Source organism: Mauremys mutica, chromosome 1 (assembly GCF_020497125.1).
Source record: "Mauremys mutica isolate MM-2020 ecotype Southern chromosome 1, ASM2049712v1, whole genome shotgun sequence".
NCBI lineage: Eukaryota > Metazoa > Chordata > Testudines > Geoemydidae > Mauremys > Mauremys mutica.
In genome coordinates this window covers 321,104,191-321,130,426 of record NC_059072.1, presented here as the reverse complement: position 1 = coordinate 321,130,426, position 26,236 = coordinate 321,104,191, and the positions used below count along the sequence as shown (strand labels likewise).

General features: G+C 44.3%; 1 protein-coding gene across 2 annotated transcripts in view; it reads right to left on the bottom strand.

Moving 5' to 3' along the window:
• ATP8A2 (ATPase phospholipid transporting 8A2) overlaps nucleotides 1-26,236 on the bottom strand; it is a 637,783-nt gene that overhangs the window by 327,620 nt on the left and 283,927 nt on the right. For both annotated transcript variants that reach the window (XM_045017301.1, XM_045017311.1), the window contains one exon: nucleotides 11,532-11,704. In XM_045017301.1, the coding sequence (XP_044873236.1) occupies nucleotides 11,532-11,704 (173 nt within the window). The remainder of the gene's footprint in view (nucleotides 1-11,531; nucleotides 11,705-26,236) is intronic.

Below are 26,236 nucleotides of genomic sequence, written 5' to 3'. Positions count from 1 at the left end.
TGCTTCCACAGCACCAAGTTACTCAGAAAATGACTTATTTTTTAAAATTCTACAGAAGCTGCTTTCTTTCTATGAGCTTCTCTCTACCCTAAATGCTGCTAGGTTGGCTCCAGCTCAAAGACTAGTGGGCAGGGCCGGGGCAACCATTTAGGTGACCTAGGCGGTTGCCTAGGGTGCTAGGATTTGGGGGGTGCCATTTTCTTCAGCAGCGACTGCGGCGGCCGGATCTTCGGCCACCCCGGTCGCCGCTGGCATTTAGGCAGAGAGAGCTGGGGCAGGGGAGCGCGGGGAGGGCCGCCTGCAGTAAATAAGGGGGTGGGGGTGGCGCGCAGGGGAACTCTCCGCCCTAGCTCACCCCTGCCTGCCTCCTCCCTGAGCACACCGTTGCTGCTTCACTTCTCCCGCCTCCCAGGCTTGTAGCGCCTAAGCTGATTGGCGCCGCAAGCCTGGGAGGCGGGAGAAGTGAAGTGGTGATGACGTGCTTGGGAAGGAGGCAGGGTAGGGGTGAGCTGCTTCACTTCTTCCGCCTCCCAGGCTTGCAGCGCCAATCAGCTTATGCACCGCAAGCCTGGGAGGCAGGAGAAGTGAAGCAGCCACGGCGTGCTCAGGGTGCTCGTGTGCGGAGCAGGGGTAAGCTGGGGCGGAGGGGGTGCCTCAGGGCGGAGGGTGGGGAGCTGCCGCAAGGGGGGCGCCTCAGGGCAGGGGGGGGAGCTGCCGCGGGGGCGCCTCAGGGCGGAGGGGGGAGCTGCCGTGGGGGGGGGGGCGCCTCAGGGCAGGGGCGCGGGGTGGGGGAGGGCACAAGGTGGAAGTCTTGCCTAGGGTGCGAAACATCCTTGCACCAGCCCTGCTAGTGGGAGCAGCTTCAGTGTAAACCTGAATAGAAGTTCTGCTAAACAAACAACAACCAAGAACCTCTCTCACTGCACAGGCCTGATTTCAAACCCATGAACTATACTGATTGTGCATCATGATGTCTTTGTATACAAATATCTTTGTATTTGTTAGCACTGCAGTGTGTTTAATGGCTTTCACCAGGTACTTCACAGCATTCCATTAGCAATTTTCATATTCAAAGCATGCCACGCATTCATCTTTCCTGCAGATTAGTTTGCAATCATAGGTATAGCAGGAGACCAGTGAGCCAAACCTTACAGTACAAACCCTGACAAAAAATGTGTCTGTAGGAGGAACCACTTCTAAAAACTTGCTTCTTCTGCCAAACCCAGAAATGCTAACTCATGATAATAGGCAATATTGTCACTTACTCACCCTCCCACCCCCTAAAAAAAAATAATGTTCTTCTGGCAAAATTTAGCCCATAGTTAAAAATAACCAAGTGAAATAAATATAATAAAGTTCTTGGAAATAAAGTCCACTCAGTGGTGAATTTCTGTTGGCTATCTCTCCAACTCATTTTTGAACAAATCTTACCCCACTGAATAGCACTTTACTCCAGGAGTAACCCCATTTACTTCAATGGACTACTTGTACAGCAACGTGCTATTCAGTGTGAGTAAGGGTATCAGGTTTTGACCTAAGTCTGTGGAATGGTATTTCTTACCAAGCCTATTCTTTAAGCTTAGAGTTGCTAACTCTCTGGTTTTGCAAGTTTACCCAGTCTGGAGGGGTGTATTTTACAGCTAATCCTCTTTTTGGAAACACCAATAGTGCACAATTTAGCTTGTCAGGCGATACCATCTTCCTCTTTCTTACTACAAAATGGGGGTAAATTTACTATAGTTTCATTTTAAAAGATTACTCCTGAGAGCCAAGTTCAACTACAGTTTATGTCTAAAGCCTAGCAAGTGATTATACAGTATATCTTAAATATGTTTTTAAAATGTCATTGAATGGGAAATGCATCTGAAATGCCCCAGGGGGGATGAAAATCTTGTACTGAATTTATGTTATATTAAGTCCCATGAATTTATGCTATGTTAAGTTGAGAACAGCAATGTAGCTCCTTCTAGAGTGTACCATCAAGTTTAAAAAAAAAACACACCCAAAAAACCAGATCCCCTCCCAATTAATGTTTTTGTTTGAAGGCTGTAACTCTATTTAATTTGAAATTTCCTCTTGCTGTGCCAATTACATTTTAAACTTCTTCCTGTGAAGTTTTAAAGTGCACTGTCTTATTTGACACACAGAGTACTATTAAAACGGCCCAGAGCGGGATAAAAATGTTTTTCTTTCTTTAGTATCAAGCACCTGGCAAGTAAATGGAACATTTCTGCAAAGCCTTAAAGGCTATTAAAGGCATTCCTCTTTTTCCCTGGGGATTCAAAACCCACTTATTTTTATTTCCTGTTTTAAACCTATGAAATTACATCACTTTTTTCCTTTGATTTAACATTTTGCAGTATTTTTCCACATTGTTCCTTAGTATTTTAACCCACTAATAATTAAAACTGCTGTTCTGCTAGACCACCAGAGATAGTGGGAGAGGAGATGACTAATATTAAATTAGTCTTGGCAATGGGGGAAGAGCACTGACTATTTACAGTAAGTCATATGACTTAGGGTAATTCAAATTAAGGTTTTGCTGATGTGAATTGCTTTGGCTATACAGGCCTTTGGGCTAGCCCTCTCAAACCCTGGCGGAGGGGACACGGGGGAGTGGAGCAATCAGGGCTGGATTCTGGATTTATAGGATCCATGTATTCAAAATAATGTGGCAAGTATCTAAAACTAATAACTTTATTGAAATAAATTATAATGTGGGAACCCAACAAAGGGGTTAACAGCTACTGCACATATACTTAATTCTGAAGTGAGATGAGTATTTGGGGGGAATAACATGTATCATCAAAATGGATGGATGGGCTATAAACACCCAGTGGACACATGAGACCTTGGGTCAAATTCATCCCTGGTCTAACTCCACTGGCTTCATGATGAATGTGGTCCATTGTGTTTAGGAGGCAGGAGCATTGCATTTGAGTGGTTTTTCTATTGTATTGCAAAACACCTACAAACAAAGAGGACAACCCACTTCCCAGGCTCCCAGAACCATATGGCCAAAGCATGCTCAGCATTTAGAAGAACTAGAGAAAACATCATATGATGCAGGGATGGTTTAAGACTGAAAGCTTCTACAACTGAGAACTATTTGGAATAGCCTTTGGGAGAAGCACAAAGAGAATACTGTCTGGCTGGAAAACTGAGGAAGTTCTGATGTCTGCAGTACTAAGAGTAACTGCACTTGGAATAAGTATCAAATCACAGATGGAAAAGACCTACAAGGGACATCTCGCTCCAATGCAGGACTGCTATTGCTTTTGCCATCTAATACCTCTACTCAGGTGTGCACGTATTGGTCGATAAATTAGACTAAACTATATTATTCTGGTGTATGGGATCATTCATTTCTCTTACCAAGCGAATCTCCTCCTGGAGTCCAGATACATTTTCTTGTCCACTCAGAAATTGTCACAATACCTTTTGCGCCCTCACGTTCCCCCATAGGCCAAACTACGCCAACACAAAAAAAAAATGTGCCCCTGAGGCTATACAATCTTTCTGAAAGCCTAAGAATGATGCAGCCTTACTGCCGTGCAAAGCAAACCCGGATGGTCTTTATATTTTACTTTATTGGGCTCCTATTTCCTTCCTTCCTTCCTGAGAAGTCATGACATGGGGACATGTTTGTAAGGCTAGATACACACATGGACCAAATTCTGATGTGAAGTAATGAGATAAATAGTGGTGTAAGTTATATATCTCATGGGATGGTCATAAAATGGGTACAAGTGATAACGTAGTATGATTTGTGCTGATTTGGTTGTAGAGGTGCAAAAGAGGAGGTTACTGTAACTGGAAGTTCTTCGAGATGTGTGGTCCCTACATGTGTGTGCATGCGCACCATGCACTGGAAAATCTCCGTAGCAGTATCCGTCGTATCGCATGTGCACCACCCATGGCATCATCTTGCAGGTGAGGTTATATGAAACTGTGCAGGATGACGCCCCCTCTTTCATCCTCTTACCACCAAGCAGTGTGGACTACAGGAGAGGAGATGGAGTAGTGGGTGGTGAGGGTATGCACGGAACACCATGTGGCTGCCTGGAAGAGGTCATGCCAGTATATGTCTACAAGGAAGACGGAGATGGCCATCTGCGCCCATGTTGAGTGTGCCATAATCTGGTCAGACGGTGGGATGTTAGCGCGTAGCACACTTGGATGCAGGCAGAGACCCACTTTGAGATACACTGGAAAGAAAGGGCTTGAACCCAGGATCTGTCCACAATGGCCACGAAGTGGCATGGAGAAGCACAAAAGGCATAGGCTCTGTCGAGGTAGAATGCAAATGCAAGGCAGACACCAAGCGAGTGTAGGGTTCTGTCCACAGGAACAGCATGTGGCTTAGGATGGAAGATCAGGAGGTGAATAGACTGGTTGAGGTGTAAGTCTGACACCACCTTTGGGAGAAATTTAGAGCAAAGGAGTAAGGAAACCTTGTCCCTGTGGAAGACCGTATAAGGGGCACTGGCCATCATGGTAGCAAGGTCGCTGACCTGCCGAACAGAAGTGATAGCCACAAAAAAAATGACCTTTATGGAAAGGTGGGAGATGGAGCAGATAGACAAGGCCTCAAAGGGGGGTCTGGTGAGAGCGGAAAGCATTAAGATTGAAGTTCCAGGAGGGGGTGGGTACAAGCATTGGCAGGAAGGTTTTCAGCAGCCCCTTCAGGAAGCAGGTAGTTATGGGATGAGGCAAGTCCTGGTAGTAGTGAAAGGCAATGATGCCAAGCCCAGAAGGTGAAATGTGTCCATTTTGCTCTGTAGCATGCGCTGGTGGAGGTACATCTACTGTATGTAAGGATGAGTCCCACCAGCGTTGAACAGGCATTGTCTACACGCAAGCCCCGTCCAAAAACCAGGTGGTGAGGTGAAGGGGGCTGGGATTAGGGTGGTGGATTTTGCCCCGGTCCTGGGTGAGGAGATCCAGGAGCAAGCGGAGGTGGAGCAGGGGGACAGGTGGAGAGCCAGAGGATGGCCCTTGAGTCCTTCAGGCTGTGAATCCTTGTGCCTGTCTGCACAGAGAACTGTGAGGAGCCTTCAAAAGGGAAATCCTGGATAGATTGCTGGATTCATGATGAAGTCCCAAGAACTGGAGCCAAGAGCAATGCTTCATGCTGATAGCTCAGGCCATTGTCCTGGCTGCCATGTTGGCTGCATCCAGAGCCACCTGGAGATTGGTCCTGGCCACAATCTCACCCTCCTCCAAAAGGGCAGTGAATTCCTGCCTTGAATCTTGAGGGAGAGAGTCTTTAAACTTGGCCAGGGTGTCCCACCGATTGTAATTGTATCTCCCCAGCAAAGCTTGCTGGTTAGAGATACGCAGTTGAAGGCTACCCATTCACTAAACCTTTCTCCCAAACAGGTTCAGTTTTTTTGCGTCTCTTTGTTTAGGGGTAGCATTCATCTGGCCCTGCCTATCCCTCTTGTTGGCTGCTAACGCAACCAGAGAATCCGGGTGTGTGCGCAAGTACAGGTACTCAAACCCGCTTGCTCGCACATAATATTTCTTCTCTGTCCTCTTTGAGGGGAAAGGGTGCAGAGAAGAAGCAGTTTGCCAGAGGACCTCGACCAGACCCATTGCAGACTCGTTAATGGTAAGGCCACTGTGGAGGAAGCTGCCACAGCCGGAATGTCAATAAGGCTGTGGGATATTTCCTTAAGCTCCTCAATCTCCAGCCCCAGGTTAGGTGCTATCCTCTTCAAAAGGTCCTGTTGGGCCCTGAAGTCAACCTATGGAAGCGAGCTACTGGACCCTGAGATAGCCTTGTCTTTTCACACAATGCACAGTCAACCTGTGGAACTCCTTGCCAGAGGATGTTGTGAAGGTCAAGACTATAACAGGGTTCAAAAAAGAACTAGATAAGTTCATGGAGGATAGGTCTATCAATGGCTATTAGCCAGGATGTGCAGAGATGGTGTCCCTAGCCTCTGTTTGCCAGAAGTTAGGAAAGGGCGACAGGGGATGGATCACTTGATGATTCCCTGTTCTGTTCATTCCCTCTGGGGCACCTGGCATTGGCCACTGTCAGAAGACAGGATACTGGGCTAGATGGACCTTTGGTCTGACCCAGTATGGCCATTCTTATGTTCTGAGGAGGAGAAGGAGGCAGCTTGTACCGAAGGAGGGGCTCCTTCCTCTTTCTCAGCCTCAATGATGTCCATGGGCGCCACATCTTGGATGTTGGTACTGGGGTCAGTATCAGAGTCAGGGTCCAGTGCCGAGTAGGAAGGGATGGTAGCCCACCTCTCTGAAACCACTGAGTATGATCGATGGGAGGGAGGACCTGGTACTGGGGGAAACCCCCAAGAGTTCCAGTATGGCCACTGCATAGGCCAGTGAGACATTGGCCAGGTGCCGGCTGAGGTCTCGTGACACATAGGCTGGGTACTAGTAGTGACTTTTAGGCTGCACATAGGTTTCCCCTTCGGACTCTGATGAAGAGTCCTCCCTTGGTGACCACGTTGGAGTGATACCCCACTCTGCCTCCATACAGTGCCGAGGGTCTGGGGACTGGCAGTGGACTGGAGATGGCCGCGATGAGAGGATTGGTCTCAGTTTACCCCAGAGGGTTCCGGGGGTGCCTGGTGCCAGGAAAAAGTTTGATGCTTCCTGATCATTCCTGCTCCCAGTCATCGGAGCCAGCAGCTATCCCATTGGAGTCAGGGAGACCAGGAATGATAGTAAATCCCTGGCCACTGCAAAGGCCTCCAGGGTCAATGGAACAGTCAGACCGCTGGTACTACAGTGGCTTCTGGGTGTTGGCCGAGGGTCCTGCACCAGACTCAACACCCTGGGCAGAGCCGATAGTGCCACCATGGGATCGGGGGTGGAGGCGTGGCCCAGCATAGGTCGCACTGTGCTGCCTTCCCCAGGCTTGTCCTTTTTCTGCACCATCGAGCGCCCTCTATCAGTGCGCTGCTTTTTGTGCTTCTCCTTGACATTGGAGATGGTGAATAGTGCCAGGAAAAGTGTGGTGCCGGAGAAGGGCTTCGTATCAAAGCCAAAGTGCTTGGTGTAGAATTGGAGCGACTTGGCTCTGAGGCTGGTCTGAGAGTGGCTTCTATTAGGATAGCCTTCAGCCTTATTTCTCTGTCCTTTCTGGTGTGGGGTCTAAAGTCCCAACAAATCTGGCACTTGGCCCTCACATGAGTTTCCCCCAAGCACTTCAAGCAGCTGGAGTGCAGGTCACTCATGGGCATACGTTTTCCACAAGAGGCACAAGGTTTGAAGCCAGGGACTGGGGCATGCCTGGCCTCTCGGGCGAAGGGAGTCCCTCAACCATAGGGACTATCTACACTGACTATTTACACTAACACTAATTACAAAATCTATGTACACTAAAAATTATTTATAATGGGAGTAATACTGTGCTACCTCCTAGGATTGTTCTGAAGATAAAATATTACAATGATAAGCAACATAAAATATCCCATGAGGAACCTGATTTTTGTGTTCAGTGCAAAGTTTGGATGGTGTGCAGTAAGTAAGGCTTAAGACTAGAGACTGAATGATGAGCATACAAAGAAATATTGAATAATGACCCTTTCAGTGAGGAACATCCAACCTGTGCACTGAATGAAGGGTTCTGTGATAGCATGTAATCATGTAATTAAAAACTACATCATATAATGCATACACACAAGAGGGGTATGATGGGGTACCCAGGGTGCAACCTGGACTGTGGAACTGCTGAGCCCTCCAAAACCAAACAGCCTGGCTATTCCTCACACTGCAATGCTGATGTCAAGCTACAAACCTCTGATAGGCACTGCACTTACACAGACATCCACAAGCAGGGACACTCCCAACCGTGTTATATGAATGATCTCCCAATTCCCCCCAGCTCCCTCGTCTTGCACCCCAGAACTGAACCATCTTGTTCCAGTCAAAAGCTGGGCCAGTGTCAGTTCATTACCTAGTTCGCAACTCCAACAGAAAGGTAGTGGACGTTCAACAGATCTTGTTAACCTGAGCTGAGATTTCCCAAGCTCTTCAAACAAAACACACTGTTTTAGGTCAAATATAAAACAGATTTATTAACTACAGAAGGACAGATGTTAAGTGATTATAGGTGGTAGGCATAAAGGTCAGAGATAGTTACCTTAAGAAAATAAAAAGTAAAGATGCTTTCTAAATCCTTAGCTTTTAGTCTGAGCAAGAGTTGAATCAAACAGCTTTTCTCACCCTGACAGATGGTAGAAGCAGGTTACAGTTCCTCAATACACAGACTGGACCCTTTTCCAGCCTGGGACCAAACTCCCTCACTTCAAAGTCTTTGTCCTCCAGGTGTTGATCCTTCCTTGGATCTTTCCTTTCCCCACTGCTTCCCCTCTTCCAGAGCCTCTCACTGCTCCATGCGCTGCCCCCGCCCAAAGCAACAGCTCCACAGCTCCCATTGGCTGCAAACAGTGGCCTGCAGGTGAGGGAAGTGTGAGGAGCCCCCTGCCACCCCTGCGCCTAGGGGCCACAGGGATATGCCAGCCACTGCCGGGAGCCGCCTGAGGTAAGCACTACCCGGCTGGAGCCCACACCCCAACCCCCTGCCCCAGGTTGGAACCCCTTCCTGCACCACAACTCCCTCCCAGAGCCCACACCCCGCACTCCAACCCCTGCCCAGCCCTGAGCCCCCTCCTGCACCCCAAACCCATCATCCCCAGCCCCATCACACAGCCTGTACCCCCCAGCCAGAACCCGCACTCCCTCTCACACCCAACCCCCCTGCCTCAGCCCTGAGCTCCCTCCCACACCCAAACTCCCTCCCTGGAGCCTGCACCCCACACCCCCTTCTGCATCCCAACCCCCTGCCCCAGCCCTGATCCCCCTCCCACCCTCTCTGAACCCCTTGGCCCCATGGGAATGAGCCCTCTCATCCCCCCAAACCCTTCATTCCCAGCCCCACCCCAGAGCCCACACCCCCAGCTGGAGTCCTCACCTGCTCTCACACCCCAACCCTCTGCCCCAGCCCAGAGCCCCCTCCTGCACCCTGAACCCCTCATTTCTGGCCCCACCCAGGAGCCAGCACCTCCAGCCAGAGCCTTCACCCCCTCCCACACCCTAACCCCCTTCCCCAGCCCTGTGAAAATGAAGAGCAAGCAACAGAGGGAGGGGGTGGAGCCTCAGAGAAGGGGCAGGGCCTTGGAAAAGGGGCAGAGCAGGGGGAGGGGCAAGGGTGTTCGATTTTGTGCCATTAGAAAGTTGGCAACTCTACCTTGAACCCTGGTCTCTCATGTGAGTGGCCAAACCACTGGGCTATTCTGGAGCAGGTCTCTCTCAATGTCTCTCGTTGAAGCTGTTCCACTTTGTATAAAGACACTTACATAGGCACTGGGCTAGAAATACAATGACTCCTCTATAGTCTAGTGGCTAGCACGCTCTCCTGGGAGACCTAGGTTCCAGTTCCTGCTTCAATTAATATTTAAGTTTTTTAAACAAAGTGGAACAGTTTCAGCAGGAGAGACAGGGCCCCACTTGAGAATATTCATAACCCAGCAGTTAGGGCATCTCACCTGTGAGGTAGGAGACGTGGGTTCAAGTCCCTGCTCAAGTCAGGCAGAGTAGGTATTTGAAAGGACCTTCCACATTGCAGGTGAGTGCTCTAACCTCTGGGCTAGCGATTGGGTAGAAGGGAAGCATAGGCACCTCTCTCCACTCAATGTGTGTAAGGCCTGGTCTGGTAATTACTCTAAGAGGGCCTGTGAAAATGCCATTAGATTGGGCACTACAGGCAAGATAGGTGGGAGAATGCCCAGGTTGAGGATCCAACTGGCTTAGGCATGAGGTAGGTGCTACAAAGCTGAATGGCCTCAGGACTTAGGTGGTGGTATGTATGTGCACCAGCAGAAATTCAGGTGCCTAGGGGACTTTACCAGTGGAAACAGGTGCCTACAGGGTTAGGCAAAAACTAAACAGGGGTTCTGAGGATCTAATTTTGGACTTAGGTCCTTAAATCCCTTTGTGGATCTAGCCTTGTGTGTCTAAGGTTTGCCACTCAAACCAAAGTACCCCAAATTAGAGGCCAATTCTGAAAATACAGGTCTTAATTTTGCTGTTTCTTTCTGTCTCCATCTATAAAATGGGGAAATATTTTCCCAATTACCAACAGTATTGTGGGAATTAATTAGCTAATATTTGTAGGCTGCTTTGAATGGAAATGTGAAAAACTTTGCACAACAACTCTTACCATGCAATCAGACTCTGCCCCCCACTTACAATGAAAATATTATCAAATATTACCATTACTACTTCTACAAGGTATTAATTAAAGTATTCTGTATATTAACCTTCAAAACAATAAGGAGGGAAATTTCTTTCATTACTCAGTCTTCTGAGTTCCCTTTTTCATCCAAAAAAGACCCAATGAAAACAGCCTAGTAGTACAAACACTCATTGCCTCAACTCTTCTGTTTTCATCAAAAGATTTAAACTCAGCAATGTAATTTTCACAGTGTTCTGTGATTACAACATAGAAAAATGCTGAATACTAAACCCTGTTAGAGCTCAAAGCCATCGCAGGAGACTACTCAGCAGCAGAACATCATAGATGGCTACCCTCTAGGGAAGGCCACGCAAATGAATTACAATCTAATAACATATACTATTGGGGTTTCTGTACCTGCTAAGATATTTAATATTGTTTCCTTGCCTCTCTGTGCAGCTCTGCTTAATGAAGAGCTGCCATACCAAGTGGAGGCAACCTCTGGCTATTTAATTCCCACTGCTTAAGCATGATCACAGGTATAACATCACAGCTCCTATTCTTCAGTGTCTCCTATAATCAAGGGGTCAGGGAGGCCTGTTTTCTCATTATCTCCTATCACTTTATAAAAAGCTATCAGGCTCAATTTGAGGGAAAATCTGCATAATTAAAAAGCATTTCTATTTTTAAATAGGGGAGAATCCTGCCTGTTCGTCTGCAGCCATGACATTTTCTATCTATCATTTAAATACCATGCTCATCACTGTAGTACAGTTTTTGAGAACCAAGATAATTCCATTGCTGGGGGGCATTCAAGACACAGAGAGTCCATGAAAAGGGTATGCATCCCTGGGGCACTGAACAGGGGCTCGTTCTGTCTTCTGACTGCAGGGTTTGGGGTTAGCAGAGGGGAGAAGTAAAATCCAAGACTACACTGATCCGCCAGTCACTCACACAGTCCTGCAGAGTGCGGGAGGAGCGGGGCATAGCTATGGTAGCTTCAGCAGCTGCAGCAACCACAGAAAAGCCATTAGAGGGGAAATATTCCTTGCACTCAGCCCTTGTGGGATATTCCCAGTATGCAGCCCTGCTTCCCAATAATTGTTCCATAACAGATAACTCACAACTGTGTTTGAATAAACAAGCGACTTACAGCAGACAGCTCAACTCCTCTTAAATATTAACCTGTAAGTTTCCTTCTTTTACATTTTCTGCATGTGCTGTAAGCCTGAAGGAGATAAATGGCAGGAGAAGATGAAGAGTTACACCAGCTCCACAGCAGCTTCTCACTGGAGAAAATCCTGACATTTCTTACCTGCAACAGATGACTGCCTTACAGGACAGTGCTAGGTCCAGGAAGCACTGCCGGACTTCAAACGAGAGAGCATACTTCAGAGTCTGGCCATCAATAATGAGAGCTATATCATTTTCTTTCCCCAGTGAATCTCCCAGGTTTGTACAGTGATGGGTCAGGGTTGCTCTTGTTGCCTAAAGTACAAACACACAAAAAAAGAAAAAAAATGTTTCTTTCCACTATACTCCAGCCATCTCTCTAAACCAGCATTAGCATCCTTGACACATTCTCAGATTCAAAGGTGGGTTAGAATAAATGATTTGGATGACCTTGTAAACTGGAGTATTAGTAATAGGATGAAATTCAATAGTGAGAAGTGTAAGGTTATGCATTTAGGAATGACTAACAGGAATTTTAGTTATAAGCTGGGGACGCACCAGTTGGAAGTAACGGAAGAGGAGAAGGACCTCGGAGTCCTGGTTGATCGCAGGATGACTATGAGTCGGCAATGTGATGTGGCCGTTAAAAAAAGCTAATGCGGTTTTGGGATGCATTAGGCGAGGTATTTCTAGTAGAGATAAGGAGATGCTAGTCCCGTTATACAAGGCGTTGGTGAGACCTCATTTGGAGTACTGTGTGCAGTTTTGGTCTCCCATGTTTAAGAAGGATGAATTCAAACTGGAACGGGTACAAAGAAGGGCCACTAGAATGATCTGAGGAATGGAAAGCCTGCCGTATGAAAGGAGACTTGAGGAGCTCGGTTTGTTTTCCTTAACCAAAAGAAGGTTGAGGAGGGATATGATTGCTCTCTTTAAATATATCAGAGGGATAAATACCAGGGAGGGAGAAGAATTATTTCAGCTCAGTACTAATGTGGACACGAGAACAAATGGATATAAATTGGCAGTCGGGAAGTTTAGGCTTGAAATTAGACGAAGGTTTCTAACCATCAGGGGAGTGAAATTCTGGAACAGCCTACTGAGGGAAACAGTGGGGGCAAAGGACCTCTCTGGCTTTAAGATTAAGCTTGATAAGTTTATGGAGGGAATGGTTTGATAGGATAACACTATTTAGTCAATAGGTCAATAACGTGCCACCACTGGTAATTAGTACCGAGGGTCAATGTTGGGATATTGAAAGTCTTTTTCCTGAGTGTCTGGCTGGAGAGTCTTGCCCGCATGCTCGGGGTTCAGCTGATCGCCATATTTGGGGTCGGGAAGGAATTTTCCTCCAGGGTAGATTGGCAGTGGCCCTGGAGGTTTTTCGCCTTCCTCCGCAGCATGGGGCAGGGGTCGCTTGCTGGAGGATTATCTGCTTCTTGAAGTCTTTAAATCAGGATTTGGGGACTTCAACAGCTGAGTCAAGGGAGAGAATTATTTCAGGAGTGGGTGGGTCAGCTTTTGTGGCCTGCATCTTGCGGGAGGTCAGACTAGATGATCATAATGGTCCCTTCTGATCTTTAGTTCTATGATTCTGTGATTCTATGAAATGGAGCCTGGTGCTTCCATGGCTTTTGCCACTGCTTCCCCCTCAAAATATTATGGATTTGAACGTCCTTCCCCGTGCCTACTCAAAAAAAACCTACATTTGGAAAATGCTTTGCGATCTACTGTTGAAAAGGGCTGCATATTATTATTGTTTCACCATCTTCCCAAATGACTCAATCGTCAGCTCTCAACCTTTTCCTCAGACTCTTAAGGTAGGAATCGCAAAAGTGCTTACACTGGCCTCTCTTCCCATTCAAGTCAGAGTTTTACCATTGACTTCAATGGAAGCAGAGTTAGGTCAGTACTGAACATTTTTGAAAAATGTTAGTTTCTCAGGACCAAATTTTCAAACATGTGCATGTAAATTGTGTGTATTCTTTTGTGTGTGCAAAAGTGCACACATAGTTTTAAAAATAGCCCTCACTGACTCATTCCTTGTTCACGCTCTCTCATGCCACCAGACTTGGATAACAAAGACTTTAATTAACCCCCACTCAAGCATGGTACTTTGATAAGGAAGATGCTCAGTAACTGACCGCTTATTAATCTACTACCAGATTCACAGTTCTCTTGTTTTTTTTGAAAATCGATGGTTATGAATTGTTTCACCAGATTTACTCTAACAAAACAGCTCTCCAAAAGTGTGTCTACATTATCTACTGGTTTGTTCAAGTTTTTGGAGAGGGGCTTTTCTGACATATTTGTAAAGTAAAGGGACAAAAATTGCCCATGGATCCTGGAAATCTGTCGGGGAAGGACTCTTCAGAGGCTGGGGCAGTCCACTGGTATGGTGTTTGCCTGCATGCTTCTCCACTAGGCTCTCCTTTAGAAGCAAAACTGATTTACCCCCTGCTTCCTGGTAGAATGGCTCAGCATATATTTGGTCTATCCAGGTTCCCAGCTGAGAACACAGATGGCAAAGCTGAGTGCCTGACTATGCAGCATGGACTGCATTGTTATTGCTTTTTTTGAGGATAGGATGGGGCTTCCCTCGCAGCCTGTAGCCTAGAAGGAAGGACTCAGAGTCACCAACTCTCATGATTTTGTCATGAATCTCATGATAATTATTCTTTTCCTTAAAGCCCCAGCTCCTGGAGTCAAGTGAATATGTGATGATTTCAGTCTTCATCGTTCAAGAAAAAGTAAGTTTCTAGCCTTTGTATCTGTGGAGAAAGCTTCCAAATGTGATCCCAGTGCACCCTAAAGACTCAAAAAGCATAAGGCAAATAAAAAGAAAACCAAATCTATTATCTGTACATAATCTCATGATTTTAAAGCCAATCTCATTGTTTTTGGAGAGCCTGACTCATGATTTTTGAACATTTGGGGTTGGAAGTACTGATGGTTTGCTGCCTCCATTGCCTCCAGCGGGCTTTCTAGCATCAACTGCATCTCAGATTTTCTGTATGCAAGGTCCATTCTGGTATGATCTCCAATACACAGCATTGCAAAACAAAGTATCCTTTTTTTGCTCATCCCAGAGCTATGAAAACCTGGTGCCAACTTAACTGTCAAATATGTGTCTCAGTGCTTAGATGTGCTTCCTTCCTTTGTATGCTGGTCTACAGGAAAAGGTACCATTTCTTTCTATCTAATATGAGCAATACTGGAGAAAGATTATATCTGTCAAATGCAAATACTATATTTATGTCTCATTGTAATCCATTCATTGTTTTATGAAGCCACATTTCTCCAGGGAGAGCTACAAATCCACAAGCAGTTGCTGAGTGCTGCATTTTCAATTTGCATCTCTGATTTAACTGACAGATGTAAAAAAATAAATGTAGCCAAACTGCTCCCTACAGACTACACATCTGCTGGTACTGAAGAACACAAATTACTCCAGTTAAGTTCAGCATTACCATACAGTCAGGATTTCCCCTACACATTCACCTTATGGGATAATATGGCTTTGTGGTTGGGGTTAATCAAAACATATGGAGACCAGAACATCCACACTTTTGGAAGATAGAGACGTACCAGCAGACCAGTTTTCTACAATAGGAGGTAAAATCAGTAAGACTCCATCTACGCTACAAATTCAACTGAGGGTATGTCTACACTGCAATCAGATGTGTGACTGTAGCACATGTAGACATATGCAAGCTAGCTTTGGTCTAGCTACCTCAGATAAGAATAGCAGAGAAGCCACAGCAGCACGGGCATCAGCATTGGCTGGACACTTGAGTACATACCCAGGTTCCTGGGCTGGCTTGCATAAGCTGTACTACTGCCTATGCAGTGTGCTGCCACAGTTTCATTGTCACTAGCTAGATCGAAGCAGCTCAGGTATGTCTACATGTGCTAGAATTACACCTCTGATTGTAGTGTGAACATACTCTGAGTTAGGGGCCCTGGTACACCATAGAACACCATTGAAATCAATGACTGCTTAAGTGTAAATGAGGGTAGAATTGTCTTCTATCCCTATTATATATGCTGCAATGTTTTCTCATGCATGTTGCCACCAAATAAATAAAAAAACAATGACAGAAGTATGAGGGGGGGGGGGGGGTTACGTATTACGGATTCTTCACTTCCTGTCCTAAACTGTTGCTAAGCTTCAGTGCACTGTGAAAACAATTGACAAGCTTCGCCCTAGAGGCTGGTGTGTTTTAGAGATGAATTAAGTGATTCATGTGTATAATTTATACATCAGTTTGTTGTAGAATGCTGAGAGATCCTCTTGGATGAAAGATGAAGAATAAATGTAAGACAGTCATCATTATATGCATACAGTATACACATACTGGCAACCACTACGATTTTCTGTGGGATTGCTGAGATTTTCAAGTTCCCAGCTAGACAAATGGATTGCAAATGTAAATTTCTTCAATATTCTGAAATATCATATAAATTATTTTCTATAGGGATTTCACTTTCCAACTGAAAGCCATTCAATATATATGTAAACACATTCATTACCACACAGTTTGCCAGACTGCTAACAATCCTACAGAAAAGGAAAATGCCTGCATTGCACTTTAGAATAGTTTGATGCAAAATGGGGACGTCTTCTATTTCACGGATCTTGCCATAGAATCAAATATGCTTGTAATATAGGGGTTTTTTTTCTTTTGGGGTTAGTGTAAGATTCACATATTTCACTCCTGAGATGCTTCACTGAACAGGACAAAAGTTATTTCCACAGCAATCTAAAACAGAAACAGCCATGCTACCATTAGTAATGAAAATCTATTCTGGGATTTTGTTTTTTAATTTTGTTGCAACAAATATGTTGCAACACTAATTTTCAGGACTTTGGCTTTGGCATAATTTACGGCTAAAGCCTGAACCATTTTTCAAGTATGTCTACATGTGCTAGAATTACATCTCTGATCGTCGGAGCCCTGGGTGCATAGGACCCCAGTAACGAGTGAGTGTTGAGAGAATATGGAATAGGTCAATGCTATGCGCGGCTGATGCGGCAACTCATGGTGTCGGATGCCATCATATGGTCAAGAGACGTATACCTAGAACACATCACCGGACATCGGCAATACCAGGAGAGATGAGCTGGAATGCCTATGAGAAGCACAGTCAGGAAAGTAACTGAAATACTTCCCTGATGGATTGTATTTTCTAATTGGACAACCTACCTGTCATAAACATACAGTTAAGAGTTAATTCCTCTTTTACCTGTAAAGGGTTAAGAAGCTCCCACAATCTAGCTGACACCTGACCAGAAGGACCAATAAGGGGACAAGATACTTTAAAATCTGGAACGGGGGAAAAGGTCTGTTGTCTGTGCTGTGTGTGTGCTTTTGCCGGAAACAGAGAAAGAAGGAGCCAAACCACTCCCATAGGGTAGCGAGTATTTACAGAAGGAATGTATTAGATTACTTAAATGTGTTAGTCTCTAAGGTGCCACAAGTACTCCTGTTCTTTTTGCGGATACAGACTAACACGGCTTCTACTCTGAAACCTTTTATTTTCTTGTTTGTGAGTTCTTTTGCAAATAAGAGGGATGATAAATTTGGGTTCTTTGTGTAATTTTAAAGTTTTGCCCAGAGGGAAACCCTCTGTGTTTTGAATCTGATTGTCTGTGAGATTATCTTTCATTCTAATCTTACAGATGTACTCCTTTCACCTTTTTTCTTTAATTAAAATTCTTTTAAGAACCTGATTAATTCTTCATTGTTTTAAGATCCAAGGGTTTGGATCAGTGTTCACCAGGACTAAGTGGTCAGGGGATATTCTCAAGCCTTCCCAGGGAAAGGGGTGTAGGGGTTTGGGGAGGATTATTCTCAAGCCTGCCCAGAAAAAGGGGGTTAGGGACTTGGGAGATATTTGGGGGAAGGCAGAGTTCCAAGTGGCTCTCCCTAAATATTTGGTTAACGCTTGGTGGTGGCAGCGTACTGTTAACCTAAGCTGGTAAAAATAAGCTTAGGGGGTCTTTCATGCGGGTCCCCACATCTGTACCCTAAAGTTCAGAGTGGGGAGGGAACCTTGACACTACTCTAAATTCTCAATTACCGAGGGACAATCTTCACTCATTGATATATGTGCTTTCCACAACCAACTCTCTGTATAACTCTTCATGAGTGATGTACTCAAATACTTGGATGCTAATAAATAACTGTATTGTTAAATTTATTCATCTAAATTTGGGTTACTGGAGATTATGCATTATATGTATCTTATGACTTTTAAAACAAACCTTGTATTTGTGGATAATCTAAGCACTATACCCAGATGTACAGACACTCTTTTCTTAACCTGTGTATTGTATAATTTAACATTAGCTTTAATAAAATATTTACACTAGAAAGATTAAATGTAATAGCAATGGGGAAAGTGAGCATTTTGTTTATTTACCTGTGGATCTCTTTACTATTTACAATTTGTTATTTTGAATTTAAAATGTTTACAAATTATTAATAGTTTCCATTATAGCACCTTTTGTTCAAAGGTTTCTAAGTACTTTTAAGAATGCATCTGTGACTTCAGAACAGAAAAACTTGCTGTTCATTCTATCTTAAATAAGGTTGGCCTTCTTTAGTCAGAAGAAAATACACCAAGGTTTCAAGTTCTGTACTTTCACCAACTGATTATTTTCATTCACAACACTGAGTGACCTTGATATGACCTTCCATGGAGACAGATAGCAAATACACTATACTTAGTAGCAATTGAGATATGGATGCTACATACTGTTGCTTGCTGGATGAGTGATGAGAATTGCCTGAAAATTAAAGCAGTATTTTGAGTCATCTCAAGTTCATAAAGTGCCTGCTTAGTTAGCGCCTAAATGTCAGTGATTAGGTCAACAATTTATACAAAAATGACTTGAAGCGTAAACATTTCCAGAAGTCTTGCCAAACTGTACCAGCCAATTTGCGGAGGTAATACTATAAAGGGACAGAGACATCTGTCTCAAATGATTTCTGAATCTGAACTTAAAGCAATCTGAACCATAATAAAAATTGCAGAGTAAGTAATTGCAGTATTAGCACATTTATATTTCTTTTTGTGTACACCTTTAATTGAGTCTGAAACGTGATGGAGAACAGCATTTCACAATTCAAGGGCCAAATACATCCCTGCTGTAATACCACTGAAGTCGGTGGAGTTACACTAAGGGTGAATTTGGTCTTATGTCTTGAATGAACTTCTTGGAGGTTGTTAAAACAGACAGGTAAATACAGTCTGTGACTGCATGTAACTTACAGGTAATATTCAGGCATCCTTATTCACACTGAATAGCATCGGACTCTACAAGCACCCCACTGACATAAGTAGCACTAATTGCAAGGTGAAGTACTGCTTAACATGAGTAAGTGTGGTACAATCTGGGCCTAATTCAGCAGTCTTTCTGAAGCTTGGGAAAGTCAGCAGTAGTGAGGAGGGCAGACGGACCTGCTTGGAGGTTGGAAGTAGCAGGGGCTACTCAGTGCCTGTCAGGGTTCCCCCCCACACACTCTGAACTCTGGGGTACAGATGTGGGGACCCGCAGGAAAGATAAGCTTATATTCTACCAGCTTTGGTTAAAACTACCAAAATACAAATTCCTTTCCTTGTCCTTGGCTAGTATTGCTGCCACCACCAAGTGATTTACACAAAAATTCAGGGAAGGGTCACTTGGAATCCCTATCTCCCCAATATATCCCCACCAAGCCCCTTCAACCCCTTTCCTGGGGAGGCTTGAGAACAATATACCAACCAGTTGCTTTAGCAATGTGAGCACAGACCAGACCCTTTGTCTTCAGGACACTGAAATCAATCAGGTTCTTAAAAGAAGAATTTAATGTATAAAGAAAAAATAAAAGAATCACATCTGCAAAATCAGGATGAAAGGTAATTTTACAAGGTAATACAAAGATTTAAAACACAGAGGATTCCCCTCTGGGCTCAGCTTCACAGTTACAAAAGCAGGAATAAAACTGCATAGGAAAATTCACAAGCCATTGTGATAACCTAATGCATTTCCTTGCCCTACTCACAGTTTCTGTGGTTTTAGATGGATTATTCCAGGTATATTTTCAGGAGATGTTGTACCTGCTTGGCTTCTCCCTCTGTCTGGAGAGGGAACAACACACAGAACAAAAAAACAAATCCTTCCTCCCCCAGATTTGAAAGTATCTTCTTTCCTCATTGGTCTTTCTGGTCAGGTGCCAACTAGTTATTTGAACTGCTTAACCCCTTACAGGTAAGGCGATCCAGTACAGCTGCCAAGGAGGGATTTTATGCTACTGCATACATTAAGGTTGCTACCCTTCCCCCTACATTCATGACAGTGCCAATACCTGAAGTCTATAAGACATGCAGGGACAGTCAAGGGGAGTGAATTTATGCTCCTTATTCACTTTTATGCCCCTCCATGGCAGCACAGACTAGGTCACAAACTGGCCTTATAATACCCTAGTGAAGGCCATGATCTGATTTCACAACAGAGGGATATAAAAGAAAGACAATACAGCGAGTAAAACATTTCTCTGGGAGAATTAACTCTCTTGCTCCTAATTTAACAATAGAAATTGGGGAAGGAGGTTGGTCAGAAGGTAAAAGCAGCTGGGATGTGCAAGTTGACAGCAAGGATGGATGTGGTGCTCCTGAGTAGACAGGCTGAAAGTAGAGAAAGAGCGGGGAGAGTAATGGCAGGAGAGATGATCAGGGAGAAGGAAATTGGAGGGCATGGCAGAGCAGAGAAGGAGTAATGACACTGTTGGAAGAAGCAGGAGAAGAAAGGAGGGAGGGTAGGTGGAAGGTGGGTGGGGGGAGTCAGGTGGGCAGAATGCTGTCTGAAAGAGCCTGCAATGCCATGCCAGCCAGCTGGAAGGAGTGAAGAGCTACTTAAAATGTGGCAAGAAGAGAGGAGCTTCTTCCCAACTGGCTTTCTATAATCCAAGGGGTCCAGCACTCCTGGGGAACTAACATGGCAAATCAGAGTTAAGGAGCCAATACCAAACTGGAACCAAAATCACAGGTTATACTGTGTTTAATGTTAATGTGTTGTGCTATTCGTACTCTTTGGAGGGATATGGATTATGGTGTTCTATGCCTTCTTCATTTCTATTACTGAATAAACAACTTTCTCCATCAAACTGTAAGGAATTGGCTTTAAGACCTCATGGTATGATGTGCTTATACTCTACCAGTGTACTCAAACTACAACAAACTCAATCCAGGAAAAATGAGGGGATGTTTTGGGGGAAGAATTAGCAATTTTGTCTACTACAAAAATTGTAGTATGCAATTATAACAATCTACAGTAATTCAGGGCACACAGTATGGGTCTATTTTTGATAACTGCTTCACATCATATATGCAATAGCAAGAACAGGAATTCATGTTAACCCTAAGAACACTTACCATTAGGATTCTAAGGAGTTCAGTAGCAGTTGAGAAAGATCATTCCTAAACATTTGCTTTTTCCAGATGTACACAGAGTCAGAATGAGCTCTACCCTGACATCTGGTGGTGAGCAGTGGAAAAAGACTTCAGGGGCTGATCACATTTGCATGGGCACACCCACTCCGCCTAGCATGATGGGACTGCTTGCCCAAATGGTTACTTTGGCTGCTGTGGGATCCCCAGTCTCTTTGTTATTGGGGCAGGAGTAATAAAGTGTTGTTATCCTGGTTATGTGACTCAAGGACAGTAGAACTGTACTTTTATGACAGAGGGACTTGCCCTCACTTAAGTAGCACTTGCTAGTCAAGGGACATGGGTTCCAAATCCTAGTGAACTGAGAGAGGTGAGGGTCTAGTATGTGTAGCTGGTATTGTGGGTGTTTCTTGAGGCCCCTAAACACCATTTTGTCCCCGCCTCTACTGTGTAATAACAGAGCTAATTTTGATTTCATTAGGAGTCTTGTAATATACTGCAGAGCTGAAATCACTGATATCTAGGTCTCAGCATTAGTACCAGCACTGAGGTCCCCCTACTAACAGCTGAAATTACTAATAGCTGAAATCACTGAGAGCTGTGTTAAGTGGGGAACCCCCTGAAGACATATTGGTGAGTGGCTAGCAGGATGGCTGGTGGAGAGGAGCGGCTAGCAGGGCGGCTGGCAGAGTGGTGCAGCTTGCGGTGAAGATTGCAGCAGAATCCCACGGAGAGGTGTGGCAAGTAGCTGTCAACCCGAGCAGCGGAGCATGTAAGATGCTTCCCCCTGCTTCCAACCAGGCTGGGACGAGAACTCTGCAGACAAACTTCCAAACTCTGGGGGCTGCACTGACCAAGGAAAGAAACTGTGGGTAGGGTGACTTTTGGGTTGCTGGACTTAAGACCCTGAGGGGAAAAGGACACTGCCAAACTTACTTGGGGGTGGGTCTTTTGCTCATAGTTTGTGTTATGAATCCTGTTTGTGGTGTTTCCCCAACATAATGCCATATTGTTTCCTTCCTTTATTAAAAGGCTTCTGCTACACTCAGACTCTGTGCTTGTGAGAGGGGAAGTATTGCCTCTTAGATGTATGTAATTGTCCCAGGTGACAGGGTGAGGGCTCAAGCTGGTTTTACATTGTGTTACTGAAATGGAACCCCTAGATACTGAACCCGGCCCTTGTTGCTGCCAACTCTGATGGGCAGAAGAGTTATACATCAGAACATCCAAATCCTGAGCTTATGAATAGATATTTTAGAAGAGTGAAACTACCTCAGATCTCAGAGGATAATGGGGCAGCTCTTGATAAGTAAATTGCTGTAGAGGTAATTGAAGTTGCAATTAAGTGTTTAAAATCCAGTAAAGCTCCAGGTCCCAATGGGTTTTCTGAGGAGTATTACAGAGCTATACAGCAAATGTTGGTCCCTATTTTAATTTAATTAATGGTATATTGCAGGGGAATGAGATTCCAGATTAATGGAAAGAGGCAAAAATTGTGATCATTCCTGGAGAAGGGAAAGATCTTACCAACTGTGCATCATATAGACCTATTTCTTTAATGTGGATGCTAAAATTTATGCCAAGGTGCTAGCAAACAGACTGTCACCCTTGATCACTCTAACCAACCAGGCTTTGTTGCTGGTAGACATCAATCTAATAATATTGGAAGAACTCTGAATTTAATCTATAATGTTAATTCTAGCAACTGTTGCTGTGCACTGCTTTCTTTGGATGCTTAGAAAGCCTTCGACCGGTTGGCGTGGGAATACCTTAGACAGATTTTGGTGAGGTTTGGTTTGGGTAATCAGTCTTCTATGGGCATATTGATCATGTATACTCATCCTCATGTGCCTGCTTTGGTTGACAGTCATCAATCCCCTCCTTCTAAGTTATCTCAGGGTATGAGACAGGGTTGCCCTTTATGCCTTCTGTTTGCTCTGGCCAGGGGCGGCTCCAGGCATCAGCACGCCAAGCGCGTGCTTGGGGTGGCAAGCCACTGGGGGCGCTCTGCCGGTTGCCACGAGGGCGGCAGGCAGGCTGCCTTTGGCGGCTTGCGTGCGGAGGGTCCGCTGGTCCCGCGGCTTCGGAGGACCTCCCGCAGGCACGCCGAAGCCACGGGATCAGCGGACCCTCCGCAGGCAAGCCGCCAAAGGCAGCCTGCCTGCCGTGCTTGGGGCGGCAAAATTCCTAGAGCCGCCCCTGGCTCTGGCAATGGGGCCATCTGCAATAAATGTGAGAAACAGCCCATTAGAAAAGGGCATCAAAACGTCTTCTGGATTAACTCAAAATAGCTTTGCATGCTGACGACATCCTGTTATATTTGCAGGATCGAGAAGTCCCATTAAAAATGGTAGTACAATTGGCTTTGACGTTTGGGCAGGTATCAGGCTTTGAAATAAATTACAGTGAATCTAACATTGTAGGAATTAATATTCCTGAAAGGGTCAAACCAAACTGCTATCAGCTACATAAGTTTAAATGGATAAAGAAATCTTAAAATATTTAGGAATAAATATTGTGAAGAAACAAATATATTTTAAGGCAAACTGCCCTTCACTGTGGAATAAAATAATAAGACTTGGAGGAATGGAACAAATATGAAATTTCTTGGCTAGATAGGGTAGCACTGGTAATGATGAATGTCTTCCCAAAGTTAATATTTTTGTTTCAGTTCATCCTCGTTGGTATCCCTGACATGACATTAAAAACTTGGCAGGATACACTATTAACATTCATATGGAACAATAAAAGACAAAGGGTGAGTTATAAATTCTGTTTAATCCTACCATGTAGGATAGACTAGCTTCCCCTACTTCGGTTTATTATTATTATTATGCACCACAATCAAAAGATGTGATCAACTGGGTTAACAACAGACCATACACACACTCAGTAAAACTCAAACAGGACTGGAGCCCAAATATAGCTATTTATAGTAATTGTTATATAAAAAGAAATTTAGGTCATCAAAAAATAAATCACCCATTCATCCAGACCACTTTAGCAGTTCTGGACAAATTTTTCAATTTAGCCCTTCTCCCTTGGCCACTGTCTTTAATAATCAGGCATTTATCCCTTCTCCCTTGGCCACTGTCTTTAATAATCAGGCATTTATCTCTACGAAATATCAACATACTTATTCATTGTGAATAAGAGCTGTGACTACTCAGTTTGGACAGCTATTCCTGGGACCTGATTTGAAATCATATCAAGAGATATGTAATAAAGTAAATAATTTAAAGCTCCCATATTTTCAGTATTTACAAGTCAAACATTTTATGGTGAAATTTGGATTGCCTATCTAGACCTTTAGCCACATTTGAGGAGCTGACCCAGGAGCAAGCTGGATCAAAGGGTCTAATTTCTAAAACATATGCAATTTTGACTGAAAAGATGTTGATAAGAAAACTCAGATGAAAAGATGGAAGAGAGATTTGGATAAAGAAACCGATCAGAAACAGTGGGTCTCTATCTGGGAAAGGGGATAAACATCTTTCATTTGTGTCACTCATGAAGAATATTCTTATAAATTACTGTATAGATGGCATAGGATACCAGTAAATAGCCATCATATTTTTGCTACTAGAGAGGTGCTCTGTTGGAGGGTTTGTGGGGGAAAAGGAACATGCTTGCACATGTGGTGGTTGTAACCAGGAATTAGACAGCTTGAGGAAGAAATTATCAAAGCAATTCATCTTATAACAAAATGCTGGCTTCCTAGAGATACGCTGACCTGCTTACTTAATGCTCCAGTAAAGGATCTACATTCTAAATAGAATGGCAAATTAATTTCTTTTTACTGTTAGGAGCAAGATTCTGTATTGCATATAATTGGAAAAATGTGACTCTTCCTCCTTGGAATTGTAGTATAGTAAAATATGGGCTGTCCTTGTAACCGAAAAGCTTTCATACTAAGTATGTACACAACAGAAGAGCCAAAAGGAGAATAAAATTCAGAAATGTGGTCACCCTTTTTAGTGTACTCAGAGGAGGAGGGCTCCCCGGCCAGCAAGCCATTATCTTTAGTCAGATTCTTTGAATATTAAGCAGATCCTGAATAAGTAATAAGAAATGTACGATAAGAACATAACGTAAGAACGTGATGCAGTATGTTACAGTTTTATTGTAACTTAGACTTAACAAAAAGTTTTAAAATAAAATACAAGAAAAGAAAGATAATTCCTCCTCTCTCTCCTCCCATCCCCGCTCCTGCTCCCAAATACAGAATATGACCTCTTCCACCCACTTGACCCACCTGAAGGGTTGAAACTGATTTCTACTCCCCTAAATGGATGGAGACAACCTCCTGTCCCTGCCCATTGCCTAGTTCTCTGCCAAGAAGTCCTCTCTTCCTGCCCTCTGCTGTCTATTGATGCCACCAGTACCATAGGCGCTGACTCCGTGGGTGCTCCAAGGTTGACTGTAGGACAGATGCTGTGACTCCTTCGCTGTCTCCCTTTCCTCTGCTAGCTGGTCACTGCTCCCTCCCATTTGCTCTTTTCTTCCTCTCCCCCCTCAGTATCTCTTGTTAGGAAAGGAGGACCTGAGTACATGGCAGATATTGACTGGCTAGTAAGTGAAGATGAGGAGAGAGACTCAGCCACTAACCTTAGTCAAACATGGAGAAATCAACAGGGAGTCAAATAAGATGCCTGAAAAGTGGAGCCTCATGTCAAAAGCAACAAATCAGCCAGGCCTAGTAACAGGCATTGAGAGACAGCACTAGGAGTCCTACCCAACATTTCAGTCCCTGGCCACAGAGCCTCTTCCCTACCTTTGTGCAGCAACCCCAGGGGCAAATGTTCAATGAGCCAGTGTCCTATATCACAAGAGGCCATAAATCAGAGACATCTTCTCACCTAAAGAATGCCTCAGGAAACATTTTATGTGGCACATTCTCTAACATCTAATGATAATCCTTAACCCAGCAATTTACACAGCAAAGTGGCACTAATTCTCACAGCAGATAAACACACACCCTGGAAAGTAGTATACTCCTTTGTACACAATTTGTCACTGATGTTAAAAAAGTACAGGTGATTCCACTCACATATCCTGTTTTTATTCTACACTCACCAACCGGGGACCACTTCTACTTTTGCTTAATGCTTTAAAAGGGCCAATTTTACAAAGCTGAAAACAATTATGAGTCAAATCAGTTGGGAAGAAGAATTTAAACAGCAAAACACGAATGATAATTGGGAATTGTTTAAGTACATTTTACTAAATGCCCAAAATGCTACAATCCTACAACTGAGAAAGAAGGCTATGCTGTTAAAAAAACAACTTGGCTTAGAGGGGAAGTAAATGCAGGTATGAAAAAAATATAATGAACGGAACAAGGGGGAAGTTCATAGTAAATAATATAAATCAGAAGCTAGGAACTGTAGAAAATCTATAAGGGAAGCTAAA